The sequence below is a fragment of the Egretta garzetta genome, unplaced genomic scaffold, assembly GCF_000687185.1.
Source record: "Egretta garzetta isolate BGI_Z169 unplaced genomic scaffold, ASM68718v1 scaffold59, whole genome shotgun sequence".
Taxonomy (NCBI): Eukaryota; Metazoa; Chordata; class Aves; order Pelecaniformes; family Ardeidae; genus Egretta; species Egretta garzetta.
The window spans coordinates 2951301-2974581 of record NW_009267230.1 but is presented as its reverse complement, the minus strand read 5'-3'; the positions used below and the strand labels follow the sequence as shown (position 1 = coordinate 2974581).

General features: G+C 43.8%; 1 protein-coding gene across 1 annotated transcript in view; it reads left to right on the top strand.

The window, feature by feature from the left end:
* The window catches only part of NPR3 (natriuretic peptide receptor 3), a 35863-nt gene that overhangs the window by 6656 nt on the left and 5926 nt on the right, over positions 1 to 23281 (top strand). The window contains exons 3-4 of the mRNA XM_009647296.2: positions 17311 to 17446; positions 21215 to 21309. Of these exons, the coding sequence (XP_009645591.1) occupies positions 17311 to 17446; positions 21215 to 21309 (231 nt within the window). The remainder of the gene's footprint in view (positions 1 to 17310; positions 17447 to 21214; positions 21310 to 23281) is intronic.

The following is a 23281-nucleotide window of genomic DNA, read 5'->3' as shown; positions in this document are numbered from 1 at the left end:
TTTGCTTGGAAGCTGTTACCTTGGGTGAAAGGAAAAGAACTGGGGCATCCAGAGCACCTGCTTTAACCCCTAAAGGAAGGTTTGGGGGAATTTGTGCCCAAAACTCAAGAAAGCAACTTAAACCCCTCATTTGCCAGCTCCCACTTAGGCACCTACTTCAGCTCTTTGCTTTAAGCACTGTGTGTCCCCCAGGTGGAGGCATCATCTTTAGTTCACAGCACAAGCAGATGAACTTGAAGCTTGTGTTAATAAATGACCTTTCCTGCAGTTTATTGCATAACCTCAGCTCCCTTCAGAAAACCTGTGCTTCTCAGAGCTTGCATATATTTTATTTAAATATTTTATTTAAAATGTAATGTTGAATCATATCAGTGGCTTGTATTTTTCTCATGAAACTTTCAAAGTCTAGGCAGGCAGAAACAGTCTTTTGTTGCTGTTCTTTGCCTCGGGTTAGTAGAGAATCCCCAACTGCCAAGTTCAAGGTGCTGCTCTCTGAAGAACCTGTTAAATGAGTTTTGAATAAGGCATGGGACTGTAACTTGTGCTGTTCCTCCCTTTTCCCTCTATGTGCCCTTTTGCAGATGTCACTTAGCAAGACGGTTGGTGAGATATTTGATTTTGAGTATTAAAGATCCAGCCATCCCCAGTTTTGTGGCTTTTCTAGTGCAGTCAGTACAGCATTACCCCGGATGAGAAAAGTGTTAAACTGCTGAGAGCTCAGCATGCTCTCTGTGGGCGGTTTGGAGGCGGCTAAGGGGATGATTTGCTGTTCTTTAGGATGGGCACCCACTGCAAAGGCTATGCAGGTTCAGTGTTGATAGACTCTGGATAGATGCAAGCCCTGTTATGGCCAAGCAGAGTTGGATCCATGAGAGAGCAAATCCCCCCGTGCCAGCAGGGTGGAAATTTTTCAGGCTAATGTGTTTGTTGGAGAGATTCCTTGCCCGTCTGCGTACCCGCTGTCAAAATTCCTGTTTTCTCTTTCCTCACCCCATGGTTGCTTGTGCAATCAGACGTCCGTGCTGGCAGTGCTGCAGGCTGTCACAGGGCAGCCACACGGGTGCCTGGCTCCCTGCCGCCTCATCCATGACCTTCTTCTGCCTGTCTCTGAGGGGTGCCTATATCCCATTCCCACCTGTGATCCAGAGCTTTTATCTGGCTCCAAGCACTCGCTGTCCCAAAAATGTCAGCCTTTGCTAGGGCCAGGCAATGGCATGGGCCCCCCCACTGCTGCTGCCTCCCCTGCTCCTCGTCCTGCTCTTCCTTTCCCACCTGGCTTTCTGCACCCTTCCCACTCTCATCTCGTCAGGGCAGAGGGAGGACTTGTGATCTATCTACCACAGCTTCCTGTCACCTGAAATGCCAATCCTTGGCTCATGGAAAGCTTGTGGTGGAGGCTGTAGGGATCTGGGGGTCCCTGTGGAGGAGCCACAGATCTTGGGTATGGGGAGAGGAGGTTTGGTTTCAAATGCAGAGTGTCCTGGTATTATGGGGATGCTTAGCTTATACAGATCTCAGCAGAGCCTCCCCTACCTGCTTTCTCACAGCCTCCCAAGCCAGTGGGAAAATAAAACTTCTTTAAGAGGGGTAGCCTTGGGTTGGGCATAGCAAAAAACATTAGCTGTGCTACTTCATTAGCAGTGTGTGAATTTTAACTATTTGGCTTGCTTTTCATCGTTTGTGATTAATTTTACATTTCCCCACTTGGGGCAGTGGGAAAGAGAGGCTTCATATTCCCTCAACTGGTTGTCCTGCTACCATGTTTGGAGGAGAAACATTTTTTGGGCAACCTTCAGGCTTAAGAAAAATACCCATTTTAAAAACTAATGGGGGAAAATAAAAAGCCAAGCCGCGGGCCAGTTCCTTCCTCTCTGAGAGATATGTGGGTAGTGGGCACCTCATTAACGATGCTTCTTTTGGCAGCATGGGAAGAAAGCGGCAAAGTTGGCCTGGGCACGCACTAAGCAAGGCTGTGTCCTCCAAGGGAACCTTGGGAGGGAGAGATCCTTCAGCTGCGTGGGTGGGAAGCAACAGGGATGGATTTTCTCTGCTGGATTTTTCTCCTAAAACCAAAAACTCTGGGGAAAGATAGTTGGTGGTACAGTCCATCTCAAGTCCTGTCCACGGGTGTTGAAATGTAATCCTCATCTTTTTCTGCAAGCCATGTCCCAAGAGGATGAACTCAGGGAGGTTTGGATTTGAAACATTCAGTGTTTCTGCTTCACTGTGTGGATTTTTCCAGTGTCATGGGAAAATGGGGCCCCAGGTCCATGGTCTAAATTATCTCGCAGTGACCCTAAGACAAACAAAAGTTCTTAGCGCTGCCATTTTGTCCTGGCCTCTTGCCAGCCCTATTCCTAAAGGCATTATTATCTACCAAAAAAGAATATTATAAAAACAGAAAATAAGCAGATGACAGAAGGAAAGATAAGGGAGACAGAAAGGGCAAAGTCCTAAAGCAGCAGCTGTCCAGTTGCCGGGCTGGAGAACACATTACGGCCCTTGGAGGAGTAACAGGTCAGGGGGTGTTGTTGGCCATCTTCACCTCCAGCTGTGGAATCACACAGAAAAAAGAAAAATGCGTTGTGGGTACATCTTTCCCAGGTCAGAAATTGCTCTTTTTTTCTGCATGGGTGCTATACTGTGGCAAGGAGGGAGGTAGAAGAGCCTGTGCCTTGTGAGTGAGCAGGAAAGGCAATTTCTCTGACTTCGCCAGAAATCTCTCTTGTGAAGGAAGAAGCTTCCTTAAACGCCTTTTAACTAAGCAGCATTGAAGATAAAAGTGGCAGAGAGGTTCTGAGAAAGCATCTTAGAAGTATTTGGGTAGGTAGTAATTGCACAGGATGGGGCTAAAAATGATGATGTACCCTGCCGGCAATGTCCCCTTGCAACATCCCATTGCAACAGCTGCTGGAGGGTCAGCACAGCCCGTTAGCAAATACTACTACTTTGCTTGGTCACCACTTTCAGAGTATGAAAGCAGTTACCGTCGTGTTAATGTAACCCCAAGAACTGTGGGCTGAAGCATCAGATCTGCTCAGCCCTCCTGTCAGCGTTCAATAGCGTCATGATTTTTTTTTCAAGAAACATCCTGTAGTTCTGTAGAAAGCCTGACCCTTTTATTTCGTGCCTACCTGGAGACTGATTTCTCTCATAAAGTAGGCAAAAGAAATTATTTTTTTCAAAAATGTATTCAAATTTGGGTTTCGGGCCCAAGAGCAGTAGAATCACTTTAGTGCTACTACCCAAATTATAGCAGTTTTCTCACTTCTGTAACATTAATGCCTTACCAAGACATTACAAGCAATGTGTCCTAGTTTCTATAAGCCAGTTGAGATCCTTGGTTTAATTGCATAATATAGGGCAAACTCTGCTTGCAAATCTGTAGCGTAGGTGAGGCTAGGGGAATTGCATGCATTTACTTGAAGGAAGAATTGGAAACTGTCTCTGAATTGGTGTGTGAATAACTCCCAACAGATACTCTAGTTAAAAATGTTTATGAATAAATAGCGTTTCAGTTAAAGTATATGCATAAGCCATTTTTATTAAATAATACTGAACACTTAATGAATTGGTGGTAGGCTGCAGTTTGGAAACTCTTAATGCACCTTCTGTTCCTGACTCAGGCCTAGGGTTCAATAAATGCTTTTTTAATGTCCAACCCAGTATTCTGAGCTGGGATGATTTTTACAGCCCAGGATATTTGCTCTTCTGAGGTTACAGGCCACCCATGGCTTGTTTTTTCTTCTCATTTAAAAGCTGAAAGTGTAACTAATTAAACAAATATTTCTGCTGTGTTAACTACATGACAGCATTGTTTGCGAGGTGGATGCGTGGGTTTCATCCTATCTGCAGCCCTTTGCATACCGAAAACGAGCAGCAGGAGAAGGGAACTGGAGCCCAATTTGCCTGTAAAGTTATCTCAGTGAAAGAACGAGCTATGTAGATTAATTAGATCAGTGAGATGCTACTACCTATTAGAAAGGGCAAGTCTGTTTTATTTAATGTTTTCAGCCCTCTGAAATGAGAAATGGTCCACATAAGAGCAACTGCTTGAGCTCCAACAGTTAACTACAAAAGCTACGTGGGAGGTAGCTGCACTCATAAAGTTTATCATCTCATCCATAACATCCGTGCCAGACCCTTCCCCATGTGTATTCCTTACGTCAGCCTTTTAATTAGGACTGTACACCAGCTAAGATAAGGGTTGGGAGAAGCGAGCAATTCAGTCTTGTCACCGAGAGAGACGCTGAAAATGTAGCATATTCAGCAGTGTACGTCCCACTTGTCTTTTTTCAGGCACAGGCAGGCAAGATTAATGACAGGCAGGCTTTTGTGTCTCTTCTGACTATACCAGGATGGGAGAGAGTTTTGGGGAGATTTTTTAAAAAAAAAAGAAAAAAAAAAACCCACAACAAAACTGCCAGGGAATAATTTGTTCAAATGAATAGGTCTATTCAGCTGCTGGAGTGCTTTGCTAATTGTGTTCGAAAGAATAAAAGCAAACCACAAGCTGCTTTCAGCAGCCGGAAAAAACGGGTTCACATGCCAGCTTATTAACAAAATGAATTCTATTAGTAAAACATATTTAGGATTTCGCAGCCAGCCCTTCACCCCTTGGAATTAATGAGAGTTTCTTCAATTTCTGTAAGAGCAGTGTTGAACTCTGGACTGTTAAATTTGGTGAATACAGCGGACACTTTTTTTTGCTGAAGTTAATGCTTTCTCAGTGATATGAAAGAAAGACTAATGTCTTCCATGTTGGGGTCTTAGGCAAAACTATGGCATAATAGTGTGTTATTTGCCATTAACAGATGTTGTGAAAGTCAGTAAAAGAAAGAAATTATTCTTCTCTCTTCCAGTGGATTTCTGTTTAGTTTTTCTAGCCTGTCTAAGCATATTTTTGAAGCCATCTTAAACCACGGAGGAGATAGTATAAAACTGTAGGTATATCTCAAAATAGTAACATCTGAACTTTTTGGGAATGTAAAAAGTTTAGAGTTGATCTTCATATATATGTTGTATATTTTCCATAGCCCCATGTTTTTACTTGGGTTTCACAGGTATTCACATTCCACTTTACTAAACAGACACTCAGACGTTTATGGGCAAGGCACTCTCCCTTTGAAGTACTTGCTAGAAACACACCTTATTTTCCACTAATAAAGTGTGAAAAAAGCAAAGTTCATAACCCAGTTTTGTTTTTAATGCTTTTCAATGCCATTTGCATTGCTAATGATCCAAAAGCTAATTTGTCCCATTAAGGTCTTGTTTTTATGTAAATTTGTAGGGGTTTTGGTACTGGTATTCAATGGTCTGGCTCTGAGATGTTTGAATGAAGGCAAGGGAAGGCTGTGTATCTTATTTTGCACAAAACAACATTTTACAAAGGAAAGACCTTTGCTAACTGGCTTTCTAGCAGCTGATGCTTTCTATGAGCCACACTCCCTGAGTACCTTGTGACAATGACACTCGGTTGAAAGTTTCCCTTTTAACTAAAAAAAACCCAACTCAACAAGGCATGAAGGTTTGGGCAGCCCTGTCCCGTGTCAGGGCGACGCTGGGCGGGCACCTGAGAGCCGGCTTCTCATGGGAGAGGTGTCCGTGCTGGATGGCCAAGGGGCTGCCCCTGCCTTGACACTGCAGGGAGTTCGTCCCCCCCTGCCCCTGCTGGTATAGCCCCACGCTGCAGTAGCACAGACCGGGTTTGGAGCTCAGTGTTTGAAATCTGGATGGGCCAAACGGTTTAATCAGAGAGTTCAATCAGGAGGGTGTCAGGGGTTGGGGGGAAGGAGCCGTATTCTGTTTTCTTTAGGGGCATAAAGGAAGGGCAGTTCTTCAGGCCAGAAATGCATCTTCCTTGTCTGAGAGCTCCGAGGCAGAAGAGATGTTCCCTCCACAGGGGCAGATCCCTCATTGAGGTGGTTCAGGGAAGCTTCCCTGTACTCATTTGAGCTATCAATATGGTGAAAGCGATCCTGAATGACAGCAGGGCAAGGTCCCACTTTATGACATTGAGGTGACAAGTCTTCCTGAAGGAACAGTGTAGGTGGCGACCAGTAACACCTTGAGTCTGTGATCTCTTGCTATATTGGCACACCCATTTCTTATGGCTGGGTGCTGGGAGGTTAAGTGACCCAAACGTAGCTCTGAGAAAGACCCGCTCTCCAGAGGGGCAAATCTTACAGGATCATAGAATCGTGTAGGTTGGAAAAGACCTTTAAGATCACCAAGTCCAACTGTTACCCTAACCCTGCCATCCCACCACTAAACCATGACCCTAAGCACCTCGTCTGCCCAGCTTTTAAGTACCTCCAGTGGTGGGGACTCTACCATTTCCCTTGGCAGCCCATTCCAATGCTAGACAGCCCTTTCCGTGAAAAAAATTTTCCTAATGTCCAACCTAAGCCTGCCCTGGCACAACTTGAGGCCATTTCTCCTCATCCTATCGCCTGTTACCTGGGAACAGAGACCAAGACATCCCCCCCGACACCCCCCTCCTGTCAGGCAGTTGTAGAGGGCGATAAGGTCTCCCCTCAGCCTCCTCTTCTCCAGGCTGAACACCCTCAGTTCCCTCAGCCGCTCCCCATCAGCCTTGGGCTCCAGACCCCTCTTTTGAGAGGAGGGCACACCAGCCCCATCTGTGAGACGGGTCACCCAGGTGTACGAGCGGTGGCAGAGAAAAGGCAGGCGGCAGGACTCAGATGTGCTGTGCTGGGCTGCGAGAGAAGATCAGCCTCCCACTCTGCCAGCTCTGATTTTTTTGTTTCAGTGGATATTTAGCAATTCCTCTAATGTGGAGAGGTTAATGTAGTCGACCTGTGAGGATGGGCTGTGTGAATAAAGGCAGCGGTGTTCTTGTGCACGCAAGGAGCCATAGGAACCCACAGGAGGATACTCCCAACTTTCCTTCTCTCTTTAGTAGATACTCTTTTCATTAGGAGGAGAAGCCTGAGACAGAAATCAAAAGGTTTAGTCCATTCCAAGAAGAACTAATATATCAAGGCGGATTGAAAAGACGAGGACTGTCTATGTCCCAGAGCAAATGAATAAGAGGGGCATGAGAAAGGGGCGCGGGACAATTGGGAGGAGGGTAGGTGAGGAGCTCTGGGCGCCCTTCGCTCGGCAGCTGGGAACAAGGCGACATTCAGTAGACAGGAGGACATTTACATTTGATGGGACACGTGTTTGTACAATGCATCCAGTTAGCCCATCAGGCTGCTGGCTCAAAATACCTTAAAAAGCAAAATCGAGCAGGATCTCAGGGATCAGAGAGTCGATAAGGAAGCAATAAAAGAATGATGTTTTAGCCTTTTGGAGGGTCTGTAAATCCTCAAATTTCGAGGCGTTAACTACAGTGCTGCTGCTGGAGGGTGGGAGGACACATTCCAGGTGTGTAGCTGGAACATTTACTGCCTGCTGACAGGTACATGTAAATATCTTTTGAGGTAGCTGCTGTACCTCCTCTTTCCCATGCTTAGTGGGATGCTTGCAGGTACACCAGCAAAGTGATGGTTAATCAGCCAGCTGAACGCCTTTCATCAGATATCCAGTATCTGAAAGAAAATAACAAACCCAAGTCATTAATTTTTAAATTGTTTGGAATGGAAGAATGATTAATAGCAGCCTGAGGGTTTGCATTAGTTCCATGCTGTTAAGGTTTACAAATTTGTCTGCCCATTTACCCTGGTATTTAATAAAAGGATCATTTGTCATGGCAACCTCAGCCTCAGGTGGGCTCTTCTGGCAAGTGGTTTACTCCCATCCCAGAGGTACCCCAGATGTTGGCAGGTCACCCCTCTCCCCCAGCACCTGGGTCTCAGCTCTGGGGCACGCACCCCAGGGTGCCCTGCAGGCAGGGAGGGGAAGGGTGGAGTTCAGGTTCCCTGCAAGCAGGGGTTTGATCCTGAATTTCTCTCACGCTAGCCCAGCAGTCGTGGCCCTGGGGCTTTTAGATGAAAGGGGCAGGGGGTTTGAGAGGACTGGTTCCCCCGTGGGGTTTTTGTACAGACCTGACTGCGTCTCCATGCAGGAGGGGGTTTGTGACCTGCCTGTGTGAGGGTAACGGGGTCGAATCCATCACTCGTTCTCTACCTCCTCTGCTGGCAAGGGTGAGGCTTACTCCTGGTGCTCGTGAATCCTGGTTTTGTGTGCCTGATTTTTGCCCGGTACTGAATAAGGAGCTTAGATGACTAATCCCAGCTCCAAGTGTACTTTTGAGCTAAGCACCACTTTTGGCTGTGCCTAAATCATCTATGTTTATCCAGCCCTTAAGACTGTATTTAAAGCAAATGCTCTGCTGGGTATCCTTTGCTAACCTGCTACAAAGCAGAAATACGATGGTCCTTTCACAGTTTCCGAGCAGATACTCATGGCAACCCCGTGTGGCTTTTTATCCTATGAAAGATTTCACAAGCCCACCCTCACAGTATTTATCCACAAGCTAGCATAATACAGGTAAATTCAGTTTCAACGTGTCAGTTTCCACAACAGTGATTTTTCTCTGTATTTTGCATGAGAACTGATGTGATCTTAAGAGTTTTTAGTATAGAAAATAAAATATTCCTGTGATTTTTGTGGTTTGGTGATAATGTTAGAAACCCAGAACCCAAAACAATTGCACATTGTACAAGGATAAACATTTTAACAAAAAAATGTCCTTCCTGTTTGTCCTAGCTCTGCATTTATTTAAACCAGTTAGCTTATTTTAGCAAGTGGAACTGATTTTTTCAGATGAGTGACTCTGTCATCCTGAAAACTGAAATATGTTCCTACTTGAAAAACAAACTTGCTCACTGACATCTAAACCCAGTATCTAATGAAAGGACTGGGGTTTTTATTTTTTGGTTACTACGTGTCTATCTGCAATTAAAATGTCCCAACAGTTGCATAATGCTAAGTAAAAACATACGTATTCATTACAACTGTATAACAGGTTATCATCAGACTACCCATGGGGTCCTTAGAAAAATCTATTTAAAACAAGCACGTTTTAATTTCTGTTTGTGTTCAGATGAAAAGAGTTAACTTCTTTAATATCTCTCGTGTTTCACCACAGTGACTAGAAGTACGATTTCTGAACATAGTTTTGTAACACATCACATGAATGACCGCGTAGTTTGTTAGAAGGCAGGAAATCCTAAAAAAACAGAATGGCTGATTTTTAAAAGACAGCTATACCTCAAAGATCCCTTCAGTATTCAAGCAATGGTAATACAGTGCTGTGTGCTAGAGATCCTTTGCATTGGTCGTTTATCTGGAGTTAGAGATGTGTTATGAACATCGGGAGCTGGATTTCACCTTAACTGCAGGAGCACAGTATTGCATTCTCTGATTCTGTCCTTTTCCTTGATAGGTGTTCTGGAACACTTTAGAGCTGAATTACATAGGTAAACGGTGTGTGTGTAAAGTATAGATAAAGGAAAAATTACCTTAAATGATTATTGTGTAGGTAGTTCATTTCTGAATGAACAGGAACCACAACCAGAGAGGGGTGAAATGACTGGTGTCAACTTGCAGAGGACTCAGTGAGTGCATTGGATGGAGCCAGGAATAAATCCCACAAAGGTTCGCAGGGGGAAAATCTGGTCCCAGAGGCGCTCCTCATTCTTGGAGCAGGGCAGTTTTCAGCTCATCCCCTCCTGCTTTGGCCATGCTGTTGGAGGTTTGGGGGGGGATCTGAGACCCAGTGATGTCAGGCCATGGGTTTGGTCCCGAGTTCATGCAAATCAGTGGCCGTAAGAGCCCCCCGACGTGAGCTGACTGTGGGTAAGGCTCTAAATCTGCTATGGTGGCGACTCCCCTGGCTGTGTTTAAGGGAAGAAACAGGTTTTGGCTGTATCTTGGAACATTTTCTGCCTGGCCTGTTGGCAGCAGGCACTAGGGGTTTAAAGCTGTTTTCTAGATAATCATGGGAGAGGGTTGCAAGCAATAAACAAACAAAGAACGAGCAGCTCTCAGTGGGGCAGAAGATTTCCTCTGTGCCCTTGCATCTCGTGCCCTGTTGTTGCTGTGCCCTGTTGTGTTTTAGCTGGCGTTTCACCGCGCAGCTCCCCTGCAGCCTGGGACTGAATAGGTTTCTGCTTCAGTTCACCGTTGAGACAAAAGAGCAACTTGTGGCTGCCCCAGCTGGATGACAGTGAGTAAATCTACCAGTTTTTCAAGAATGGAGTATTAAGAAAAACAAGGAAGAGAGCATGAAGAATGAGCTGATGCAAGAGCAGAGGAGCTGGCTTTCTCGCTAGTTTTCTTTCTCCCTTAACTGCCTGAAATTGGCAGCTGTTTTTAAGTAAATCCCAGGCACTGGTTGTTAATTTCTTTTTGTTTTCTTTCTGTTAGTTTATTTTATTTCAGCAGACCTTTTTGTGGAACAAAGGGCTGGTTCCTGGTCCACATCCAGCTTTAAAGTGGATGGGAGTTTGTCACTGCTGGTATTTCAGTCCTGTTGGAGTAAGCATCCTCTTCTCTAGGTGGAGCAAGGGTAGCAACAGTTTGGCATGCCTGGGGTGCGCGCTGGCTCATGTACAGCTGGTCAGATGCATGGCTGAACAGTGCGGGCAGGCAAAGGCACGGTCTCACCCTGAAGGAAAAGGGCTTAGCTGCAGCACAGCATCTTTGTGTCCAAATCAGACAGAAAGTGCAGTAAAAGCAGGGATCTTTCTGTACATTTCATCCCCCAAATGGCGCTTGCAGGCTCTTTTCATGATGGAGGTGGGCGGCTGATGGGCTGTGACCACTGCTTGCTCCCCAGACGCAATGATCGCCCTGGTTTTTCTACCTACGCCTTCTCTCTCAACTTGCACTTCAGTTGCAAAGTCTTCATGCTGGGGCCACATTGCCTGGCATGCAGAGTGCTTACATGGAGGTGCCCATCTCCATTGCCTCTGTGCTTAGCGTACCAATAAAGACCGTCCAGGAGATGGACACAAGCAGGCAGCCTTGCTGGAAAAAGCCTCCTTCAAGTTAAAGGCAGCTTAAACAAGCTCAAACGACTGCAGTGCAGAATTTTTAAGCTATAGTCTTAATGCAGAGGATAAGCCTCAGTTTGCAGAATTCACATAATGAAGTCACATGCTTCCCTATAAGAAAAGTCTCGTATGGGTTTCCACATACACACTGTCTCCCTGCAAAAGATGAAATTGATGCAACGGTATTTGAATAAATCTCTCTTAAATATGCACAAGGCTTTATTGTTATGTGACATCTCCTAGACTGGGGGATGCTCATCCTCTTTTTCTAAGGAGAGATGTAGGTTTCAGCCCCAAATAACAAATGAGAGTTGGGACAGTTATCTGTCATTTAGAAAACCAAGTCCTGAGCTGTGGCCTCGTGTGTTCTTCAGCATGTGCCAGCTTACGTATTTATGTATTTGTAGAGAGCTGATAACAGTGAATACAGCGAGGGGCTGTCCTTGGCTACAGCTGCATTGCCCAGAATTTGGCATAACGCCATATCTTCTTTTTCAGTCATTTTCCCTTCCTGTTTCTTTGAACCAGTAAGGTCCAACTCCATTAGGGAAGCAGTCTGGTTGCCCAGGCAAACAGGCTGTATTTTTAGTATTAGGCATCCAAACATACATCTTTGATTAACTGTTTTACAGCTTTATCCTCCTTTCCGGGTGCTGGGCTGTTTCCACAGTGAGGTGATCTCTGTGGGAACAGGTTGGGTCATGTATCCGTGTCTGTAGGCACCCCAAGACATGCTGCTCGTGACAGCTGGCTGTGGGTGACTCCTGTGGCTTTGCGTTTGTTATGCTTTGGAGTCCTTGGAGTCCCAGTCCAGATGCATGGGAGTTGCCATTATCCGCAGATTTAGGAACCCTGTGCGTTTCTGTTGCATGGTGGCATTGAGAAGTCACACGAGGATCTGAGGAGCTGGATGGTGAGTTAATGAGAGCTGTGCAATCGTGTTACGATGGTAACACACAGGATGATGTGCGGTGGCGTTAGTGGCAGTAGGACTAAGAAGTTACTGCAAAGCTGAAGCTGGATTACTGGTTTGGAATGCACTTTGCATATTTGCAAGTAGTGCTCAGATGTAAGGAAATTCTTCCCTCTGCTTCAGATTCTCAGTCCACATCTTGCTTTCATCTACAGTTGACAGAAATGATGCCAGTGGTTCTCAACCTACATCTCACTTCTGTCAACTCACTGAGTTTATGCAAACTGAAAATTTAACAGAAAATCAGTTTGTAACATAGTTTATCTTTAACAAAAAAGAAAATTCTTAAACCCGAATCATCTGTATTTTCCTACTGTCTACTGTAAGGGGATCATGAGCACCTTATTCTGGGTTTGCACAGCTCAGACCAAGAACGTAGCAACTCATTGAGGAACGGCTGAGGGCCCCTGGGCATCCCAGGAACATAAAGGAGTACTTGAAACAACAGCAACAGCAGTGGTGATGTCTTGAATGGGAGCGTGTGACATCAGCAAATGTTATCAAAGAGAAAAGTTCCTACTCCAAAATTAAGTGAAGAGTATATTGGTGGTTAGTGAGTCAATCGACAGAAGGCAACCAAGATGCATGTCCAGAAGTGCATTTAAAAAGGTAGCTACGTCAGGGTTTCTTGGAAGAAGCTCATAAAGGAAGGACTGTAATTATAACTGGCTTGGTGAAGAAGGATTGAAAACAGAGAACTGTCAGTTAAATTGCAACTGCTTAGAAGAAGACTATTTTATTGAGATACATTGAAACAGAATGCGATAGTAGGAAAACATCCACCTAAACTGTAAGATGAGTTCTGCCATGCCGCAGAAGTCCGTAGTCATGAAGGAGATGAACCAGCTTGGCATGAGATTGGCTTGAAGTACATCATAGCATATATACACTTGAAATATAGTTGCTGTGTTTGAACTTTGTTGCCATATTTTTCCTGTCATGCTATAATTTCATAGTGTAACACAGTATTGCTAAAATTCATGAGGGTTCATTTACAGTAATCATAATCTTGAGGTTAGATGAGATTCGTGTGATTGTAGCATCAAATTTCTGTACTTGATTGATTGCTTAAAGTTTCATCCTTGTGGACTAATTCAAAAGTGGGTGAAGTATCAGTGGACTTTCAGTGGGCGTTAGCTCACCTGAACATCATGTCAAGTGTGTAAATTGGTAAGATTTTTGCAAAAAGTCTGAGCATGCCTTATGTAATCCCCCAGGGTCCTTGCTGATTTTGGCTGGGACTATAGTTCGACAACTTGAAAATCACTCTGTATGTCCTGGGAAGTAGATGGAGGCACCCAGTTTGGGGAATGTTAGCTATTTGCTTTTGTCGTAGAGAAGACTTAACAATGATCCTCCCCACCTAGCGCTGAAGCGGTATGAATTGCTGTAATTGCTGAGATCCAGAGTTGGGCAGTTCCAGAGGGAAGAGCATAAGCTTACTTAATAGTCAGTGGGCAGGATATGGAAAATTATGGGTCCTGCATAGCTGTAGCTTGGCTGTCTTCCACGTCAGTAGTATTTTGCATTGCTGTGTATGCTGTTAACACCTTGGTATATACGAATAGTGTGGTCACACTATAGCTGCTTGGGGAACTATAATTTTGAACTGCATAAAATTTATTCATGTGATTTCCATGGAGAGGGGTTTTTTTTCTGTTTATTAGAGCAGAAAGGTAGGAAAACAAAAAGCACAAATGTAGGCTTATCTCATCCAGCTATGCAGTTAGCTTACCTGCTTTTTAGTTATATGGTACCTTGAATGGGATGTGGAAGTAACACGGAAGATATCTCAGCAGGGGGGTTTCCACATATTTGTATGGGAGCCTGCAGAGACGTCCAGCAAACCTGGCAGCTTCTGTGCTGCCTCTCACATTGCCAATGGCACGCGTTGGGTGGTGGCTCTGCTGTGCAGTACGGGTCAGGGGCTGCAACATTTTGGTAGACCTGACGTGCAAATTCTGATCACAGCATTTGGAGCTCAGCTCGTGCCTATAATTAAAACCCTGCATAAATCAAAATGGAAAATACTATAATAAAATTTTCTGGTTTTTATTAGAGCTCAACTAAAAGAACTGTTAATTACCTACAAGATTAGTGGATATTTAATAGCTTTTATAATCTATTTCGTTTTGTCCTGAGGGCTGTCTAATGTTGAACCACAGATTATTAATTACCATGGAGACCTTCAAGCAAACTGTGAAGACATCTTCACATTTACTCTGGCCCCTATTTGACACATTCATGGAACATACCGTTCTTCTAGCCCTTTTTAACCCTCTTCCTGCAGCAAAGGGAGGCTGGGGGTTTTTTTGTAAGTATTATTTATTCTTACTGTCAGGTATTCTAGAATTCAAATAAACACAGGCCAAAAAGTGTAAAAATTGTTGAGGAAAATTTGGTGTCAGTCTGTTTCATCATTTCTGATAGGACTGAATGTAGAACAGAAGCCATGTTAAAATAATAAAAAAAGAAGAACGATACCCATGGGGTATGTGAGGTATCATTAACAGAGTTAATGTTGCCCAGAAAGGAAGTCCTGGGACTATATGGCTTGGGACACTGTTCTAATAAGTCAGGAACAGATGGAACAAATCTGGCACTCCTTGAGCTCAGAGGATCTGTTGTAGGCAGTCATAGGCAACAGGGCTGCAAAATGAACCTGAGTGAACTCTGGACAGGTGGAAAATGGAGCAAGGAAAGAGCAATCCCTTCAAAATTATCTGCAGTCATTACTTTGCATTGTAATATTCCTCCCACCTCTGATGTTTTCTCCTTTCTAGATTAGAGCAGTGCTATACATTGTGCAGGCCATGCTCTGTGCAGGATCGTGGCAAATTCTAAATGATCGAGCAAGGTGATGTTCAGGAAAACTTTATGCCCTTCATGGCATCCTGTATCCCCTCTCAAGAGCTGGTGCTTGAACATGTTCCTGGAATAATGTGAAAAGTAGCCAGTGTGCCCAACATAGTGTTTGGCTGAGAAGCGTAGGTGAGGTCTCACCTGCAAACAGTAAATACTAGTCTTTTATAAGATTTCAAATGGCATAAATTAGCAGCAGTTTCACCTTCCTTGACAACGTAAGATAAAATGCTGGGGTTTGTGTGTGTGGAACTGAGAGGTGGCACAGATGCTCTTCTGATGATTTTCTAATGTGATTTTTCATATGTAATGTCAGGGCTTTTGGCCAAGAGGCAAGGCAGGGGGCTGCGGCAGTAACCTCCCAGACTGCCAAGTGAGTTTTGACAGGGCTTATCTGGCAAATCTGTAGTGTCTACAAGAGGGTTTTCGGGCTGGTGGCATAGGTAGATTTCAGATTGAGCAAATTAGCTGACAAAATGGATTTTGAAGGTTGCTGTGTTACACTGAGAGGTCTTTGCCATGGACAAAGGAAGTGACAAATAGCTTTCCTTGAAACGGGTGCCAGCCACAAGCTGTAAATCTGCCAGCAGGGAGGTAAGGCAACTAGAGAGACTCATTTCTCTCCTGAGAGAATGAGTGTCACATCAAGAAAGCCCATGTTTGATCATCCACTGGCCACTTGGACTCTTAACACTGGCACATAAAGCAGTTGTCAAGCTTTGTGGTTTCTTGGTTTGGTGTTTTTTTTTTAATTCTGAAAAATTAACACCCCCCGCTGGCAAAGCCTGTCCTAATGTGCACTCTGTCCCTCAGCTCTTGTTATTCCACCAAAAGCCTGACTTTCACCTCTTCTTTCATGCTTTTTGCTCAGGTCGAAATAACTGCAGCTGCCTTTTAGTCTTTGGCTGTCAGACTGAGCTGAGCTGTTCTGCGCCTTCCGTAGCACTGTGGGCTCTTCCCCTAAACTGGTGGTACATTTTCTTGGTGAAACATAGGTTGGGTTTATCAAAAAGTCCAATTTTAAATGTCAGAGCAACTTTTGTATTATCAGTAAATAATTCTGAAATTCTCCTTACTGTTGGCAACTGGTCTAAGAGTGAAGGAATGTCTTGCATGTAATTAAGTTACCAGGGGCTTGATTAGTTCAGCTTAGCCAATCAACTATGTAATACGTTTTATCTACGGAGCAGTTATTTACTTAACTGACTATGTGTTTTTATCTTTTAACATTTTTAATGTCCAGCTAGAACTGTGAGAGTTACAGGAGCACTTTATTTACCAACATTTTAAATTGTTTAGGTACCCTGAAGTGGAAGATAAGCTACATGTTGTTTTCATCCAGGAGAATGTTCGTAGAGGTGGCTTGTTCACTGGAAATGGCACTAAGATACCCCATAGTATGGTATAATCATTGATTATGCCTTTGCTAAGATGTCAGGAGCTTTTATATTATGGTGAAACTGTGAGTGAATGGGAACATCCTTCCTGCAGCTGAAAAGATAATTCGTTCTGAATTGTTGTGGGCAGGGTGCATTGCACTACTGAGATGTGAGCTGCCGCTTACAGAAGAGGAGGAGTACCTGTGCTGCTCAAGCCACGTGTGTCTGCTTCTGCTGATGCATCTCCATCTGTACTCGGCTCCTAAAATAAGAATTGTTGCTTCGTCACTGAAGCACACAGGCTCCTGTGAACAAACCTGTAACATTTCTGCAGGACTCTGCTTTTAACTGCTGTTGTTACTCACAGTGATGTAGACCACAAGGTGTAGGTTGCCTACGTAGACTCGTGGGAGGCAGAGCTGGTTGACAGCAGTCTTCTTTTATATTAGTATTAAAAAGCAATGTTTCATTAATTTCATGTCACTTAATGAAAAAACCGTAAAGGACAGGGAACTGTTCTGGCAGTTCCAGAGAATGCGTTACTGTAGAGGGTAAGCAGTTTCCTTCATTGCTTATTTGCCAGTGGAGAGATGCTCAGCTGAACAAGGGCCAGAAATGGAAGAGGTAATCGTTAAACAAGCAAATCCACCAGTTGTGCTCTCCAAAAAAAATCATGGCATGACATAATTCCCAATCCTGAGAGGTGCTAAGTCCTCCGTGCAGGGGGAAGAGGACATGCTCTGTGCTGTGGGATGAGGGTGCTTAGCACCTTACAGAATCTTACATAGTCAGCTGCAGAATTTGTGCGTCTGGGCATGGGAACCGTGATCTGCAAATTTCTCCCCTATCTGCAGAGCTAGTCAGACACAACATTGGAGTGTGATTTCAGTGTTCAGAATAGCAGATAGTGGTTAACTGTTTTTAAAAATGGGTCAAAAGTTGCCATTTTCCCCCAGGTTTTCTTGAGACACATTCCTTTGTGTTCCAGGAGTTGAGAAAGTAATCCTCCCAAATTAGTAATTTTGGTTAATTTGGAGATCCCCTCTAGTTAATTGGTTCCATAGGGAAGAAAAGTTTATCACACGTCAATTGCCATTGCTTTTTTTTTCTCTTTTTTTTTTCTTTTTAGGTGAACATGTTTGTGGAAGGATTCCATGATGCTATTCTTCTTTATGCTCTAGCTTTACAGGAAGTCCTGAAGTTTGGTTTCAGTAAGAAAGATGGGGAAAAAATTGTTCAGCAAACACGGAACAGAACATATGAAGGTAAGAGTTAATATGGAATTCCAGCTTCCAGAGTGAAAACAAATACAGGTCTTCGTTGTGTGCGGAGCAAGGAGCCATGCCTATTCCACGCTTAAATGAGAGGAAAATAGCCACATGAAACTATATACATCTTTAAAAGTGGCTCACATACCTCACCACTCTGACTCTTTTTTGCACCAACCCTTTGAGGTCTCATTCAGCTCAAAAAATTCAGAACAATTTAATGACCCTCACTGATTCTGTAAAGAAATACCAATAATTTTCTCAGGCTCCTTTGTTTTTCAAAAGATTACAGCTGCTCTCTTACTCATGTGCATCCATTAGCTCTGAGATTGCCTCATTTTTTCCACTTGACTTTTTTCTTTTAAAAGCCTGGGAATGGATAGAACCGAGCAGGTGCCAGGTTTTTAAATTTTGTTTCTTGACAGGGCTCTTTTGGGCCCTGGAAGGATTTTGCCCCAGCCTCCTTTTGGGAGCTGTGCGTGTTATCTCAGAGGCGGCAGCTGAACAGCACACGGTGCCTTTCTGTGCCTCATCCTGCCGCTTGCAGTTCCGCAGCACCACTGGCGCTTGTACGTCACCCTGCTGATGCAAAGCGGCGTGAGTGCTTTTGCCAGGTAGGGACTGTAGTAAAGAAACCAAGGATTATTGGTTTAATCTGTCATCTCTTGGAATATTCCCATCCGTGTCTTACAATACTCCAATCTTTTAGTCTAGGATTGGCAAGATTTCCTATGGGAATGCCTAAGAGAAGGAAACATTTCCCCCAGATAAGAAGCAAATGATTAATTTCAATGTGTAAGAAAAACTTCAGTGGCCAGGTTCTCTGCTCTGAGAACACACTGGACGTAGCGGCAGAAGGCAAGAAGGACAGCAGCTCCAAACCTCTTTTCTGTTTTCAAATTGTGGCTTGAACACAAGGCAAAAGGGTCCCCAGGGCACCTTAAGGGCAACACAGGAACTGCTTTAAATTATGCTGGTTGCAGTCATCCCATAAGGAGCCCTGCACCAGCTGGAGATTGTGCTTGATGTCCCACTACCTCCCTTTGCATCCATGGCTTCCCCAAAACCACTGCTTTAACAGAGGGAATCTGGCGTCTAAGGATTTGTGTCGCTGTTTGGTTATCCTGTGTACGAACAGATGCCCCAGCACAGCCTGTCTGTGTTTTCTCTACTCCTCTGCTCCAGGAAGCCACCAGCTGGTGTGCCCATGCAGGTCTTTTATAGGACCATGTGCTCCATGCAGGTTACACGGTTGATTCTCACACCTTTCTTGTAAAACCAGCCAGAAGGAAAAAAAATGTTCTCTCCCCCGACTTGTGAAAACCAGTTTGTTGTTGCTGGCTGACCTATGGCAGCTATTCTGAAAATGTTGCTGTCAAGCTGAGCTGTAAGGGGGCAGCTGGAAAGGTCAAAATGCCATGTAAATCATATGCCATCTCCTCCCTGTGGCAGTACTTTGCAGGACATAATTTGCAAGGATAAAACTGATTTTGAAAGAGGCCTTTAACTTGATGCCTTGCAAGGCAGTCCTTTCAGGAAAATCATGTCCCTTTGTTCTGCCTGTAAGACCCTCTCCGGAGTGGATGCAGCATCGCAGATTAGAGGCTGTGCATACACCCACCAGGCTCGACTGCAGGACTGAAGCTTTATAATTCCCTTAAACTTTTTCAGGCCTCGATGATGAGAACTCCATTTTCATTAATGACATTAATTTAACTGCTGACTTCTAGATATCTAATATCTCATTTTACAGCCTGCTCTGAATAGGTGACCCATCAGAACCCCAGTGGGACATGGATGCTCTTCCTGCAGTGTTCACAGTCTGCCAGCCACAACGGCACAGGCAACATCGTGTGCTTAGGAAAGCATAAGGCTGAGGTGATGAAAAGGTTTCTTACTGCTTGATTTGTTAGAGACACCCTGATACGACTGCAGGGAACATTTTTATGGAGAACATTTTCTATTCATTGGCATTTCTTCTGAAAAAGTAGCAAAATTTTCTGTATGGAAGTATCTAACATAACAAAAAGAGATGCTGGATAAAATCCTTCCACCCTCATCCAAACACAGTTCTTCATTAAAGTTGTTTCAAAATTTCCTAAATATGTTTCATAAGGAAGAACATTGCAGGAAACATTGACATTTCAAACTCTTTGTTTTGATTCAGATGGAAAAGTTAAAAATGAGTCCTTCCCATTAAAAAAAGATCCCATAGGAATTCTGGGTTTCAGCAAATTTTAGTACCTACTTCCAAAAATTGAGTTTTGGCTTTCTTGGGCCAGGAAGGTGTCTGTTCCAATTTACACCTCCTGTCAGATCCAGAATCCAAATTGTCATGTAGGCGAGGATGTTGCAGCAGTTCATAGTGGCCTCTTCCAGTGCTTTCACAGCCAATTGGTTGTACCCATTCTGTTTTCCTGTAGTAGTCAAATTTGCAGTAGTTTGATTACTGTATTGTTACACCGAAACGAAGGTGCTTGAGAGTAAATCTTTTGATGACCATCATTAAGTGGGAACAGAGACAAGATAAATGTGTGTTCATTTGTTGCATGTTTACTATCATTAGGTATGTCAAGGGGAATTTATACTCTGGCTGAATATCTGACCTCTCTTCTGATTTACAGTCACTGAAAAACAGATTCCCTACTGCTTTGTGCCTGTTTTAGTTATGTAGTTTGTAACATGAACGTAAAACGATGCCTGTTTGACTTACACTGGTGTAAATGGGTGTCAGGCAGTCAAGGATCACATTTGAGAATATCTTAGGTGATAATGCATATCAACAAAGTCTTGCAATGTCTTCATCGTAGCTAGGTTAGACCTTCACCGGAATAACTTGCTATTGTTTGATGGATTTCAAGAACCTATTTGACTTACACTGCAGGAAGTTGGAGCCATGCTCTTTGTAGACAAGGGCATACATTGAAAGAAGAGGTTCAGGCTGAATACAAGGAGGTGTTTTTTCACCACAACAGTTGCCCCAGAGAGGTTGTGCAGTTTCCATCCTTGGAGGTTTTCAAGACCAGATAAAGCCCTGAGCAACCCTGGCTGACCCTGCTCTGAGCCAGGCTGGGGGTTGGACCAGAGACCTCTTGAAGTCTCTTCAAACTTGAGTTATCCTATGAGTCTATGATTCCCTGTTTCCCTAGTTTCATAGAACTTGTAAAGGAGGGAAGTGAACTGGGGGTCTAAAAAATATAAACCAGCACCATATTATGCAGTTAGTCCTATGTACTTTTTCAGGACTTAATGCATATATAATGCACGTGGTGCTTTTTGTCTGTGACCCCTCCAGCATCCCATCAGATGGAGACAACACTGGACTGGCTGCATGGGTGCACCAGCCCCATCAGTCTGCGGGGCGCAGGGCTGGGTCCCCGCGTCCTCTGCAGCACGTGAGATGGACTCTCCTTACGGAGGCATCGTTAGGTATTTCAGGGTTAGGGTCTCTGTAAATAATTCAGATTAAATGTATTTGTGTTTTACTCTCGCATGCTGGCTTTCTGGATTAGATTTTTCTCACGTATTCCCCAAACACTCTCACACATTTGATATTTAAAAAGGAGAAATGTTAAGAATTCAGGAATGCAGACACCGAGATGAAATTACAATTTCTTTTGGAATGCCAGCAAAAATGCTGGGAGACTGATGAGATTTCCTGTCATATCGGTTTGTAAAAACCTGTCCACTGTTTTCTTGTTTTCCTTGGAAAGGCTCAGTATTTTAACTAATTAATTTTCTAATTCCTCACATGCCATTCTTCAGGCATTGCAGGGCAGGTGTCCATTGATGCCAATGGAGACAGATACGGGGATTTCTCTGTGATTGGAATGACAGACCCAGAGGCAGGCACACAGGAGGTAAGGAAACAGACGCCACTGCAGTTGCCACTGGGTAGTTAGCCAGTGTAATGTGACATCACGTCATCTGTTTTCTTGGTGGGCACCTGTTTATTTAATATACACATAAAAGGGTATTGCTTAATCCTGTCAAGCTGGGGCCTTTCTATAAAAAAATTATCGCGAAATAGTTGTTCTAAATTTCTTTTTTACTTTCTTAACTTCTTTTCTTTGGCAGTGTATGTCTTTCTTCACATGATGCTAGAGTCTTCAAGATCTATAGGATGAAATCACACAAGCACTGATAAGTTTTTAGTATCAGAAATTATTGTTTAAAATGAGTAAGGCATTTTATTGGCTGGTAAGAAGAAAGATTAATCTCATAGTAACAAGGATGTGTGAGTTACCCTGATGTGTAAACACAGTGAGTACGGGTATTTTAATCTCACCCCGTGGTCAGCCACAGGCAGGAGTCTAGACCTTGCCTCACCTTGTTTAATCGGCAGTAAGACCTGAGCACCTTGTTTTCAATGACTAAGAGATGTTTTAATCAGGGGGCTCCGTATGCACCATGTGGGTTATTCCACTGGGCACAGCAGGAGTGGAAGCGGCCAGACTGTGAAAAACAGCCTGTGAGAAATAGCACCAGCTGCACGCGGTGAATAGCACAGCTTGGTTGAGTTGACGCATACGTACATTGGCCAAAATCCAGCTGCAGCGTGCAGCTTCTGCTAGCTGCAAAGACAGCATCAACCTAAGCCTCACTGGCCTCCCCTGTTTATCAAGCTTGAACGTAAAGCAGCAGTAATCTGAGCTGGACGTCTCTATGCATGGATTTGAATCTGGCCATGTTACTATTCTTGTCAGTGGTGCGGCAGAGGCAGGCTCAATAAACCTTTTTTAATGAATAAGGATGTCTAGTGTGATTTGGCCTGCAAAAGTGACTGAAAAACTCCAGCAGTAAACTGCAGACACTCCCACGGGTAGGAGTAATCATCATTAATTGAAGCTAGGAGTACAGATTGGTTGGGATAACTTTGAACGACTTGTACCTCTTCTGGTTGTTCAGTCCATTAGCTTTTAATTTTGTTTACCAATTCAATCTCCTTCTCCTAGCATTCCTTCCATTGCTCATTCACTTGCAATTTAAACTTTTATTTCTTTGGTGTTACATTTCTCCTTTTAACATATTGCTCATTTTAATTTCCCTCTGCTTTGTTTACGATACATACAAATAGACATGCTATTAACATATTTTACATGGGATTACTTACTACTTGTGTCTGCTACATTCATTTCTACCCTCATGCCTCACTCTAAAATCATTGTGTCTTTGATGCCTTGTTTTATTCATTTTGCCAATTTCTTCTAGAATGTTTCTCAGCTGAACTGAGCCAGATGAATGGGTGTTTTCCCAGGTCCATTCACAGAGTTTAAAGCTAGAAGAAAACATCAGATTGCCTAGTCTGACCTCTGCTGAGTTACAGGCAGGCAGATTTCTTGCCCTTGCATGTGACTAAAGCTCATGCAGAACAGGCATTAGTTTTTCATTTGGAGACACCGAAGAACAGGGGCTGCCTCACTTGCTCCCTCGATGTTTGTTCCACTGTTTAACCACTCTTGCTCAGTAAAAATCTGTGTCCTGCTTCTGATCTGTATCCATTTGGTCGCTGCTCATCACTATTTGTTCTTCTTAAGCCTTTCTGCATGCTTTCGTATTTAGCAAGCCCTGCTGGTAGAGGACTCTCCTGCTCCTGTTTGATTAAACAATCTCTTGATGAATAGTCTGCTGCCTGCAAATGGTCTTTGGGGTTCTTCCCCTCTACTTTTTCCAGTTTACTGATTTGGCCTGTATTTTTGAACAAATGTTTAAAAAAGTATATCTTCAAAGGATTTATCTCCAGGTTGCAAAACTGGGAGAGAAATTAACTCCATTACTTAGTGTGAAATCTACCTTGGTGTATCTAACCTGGGCAATTGTTATCTGTCTTTT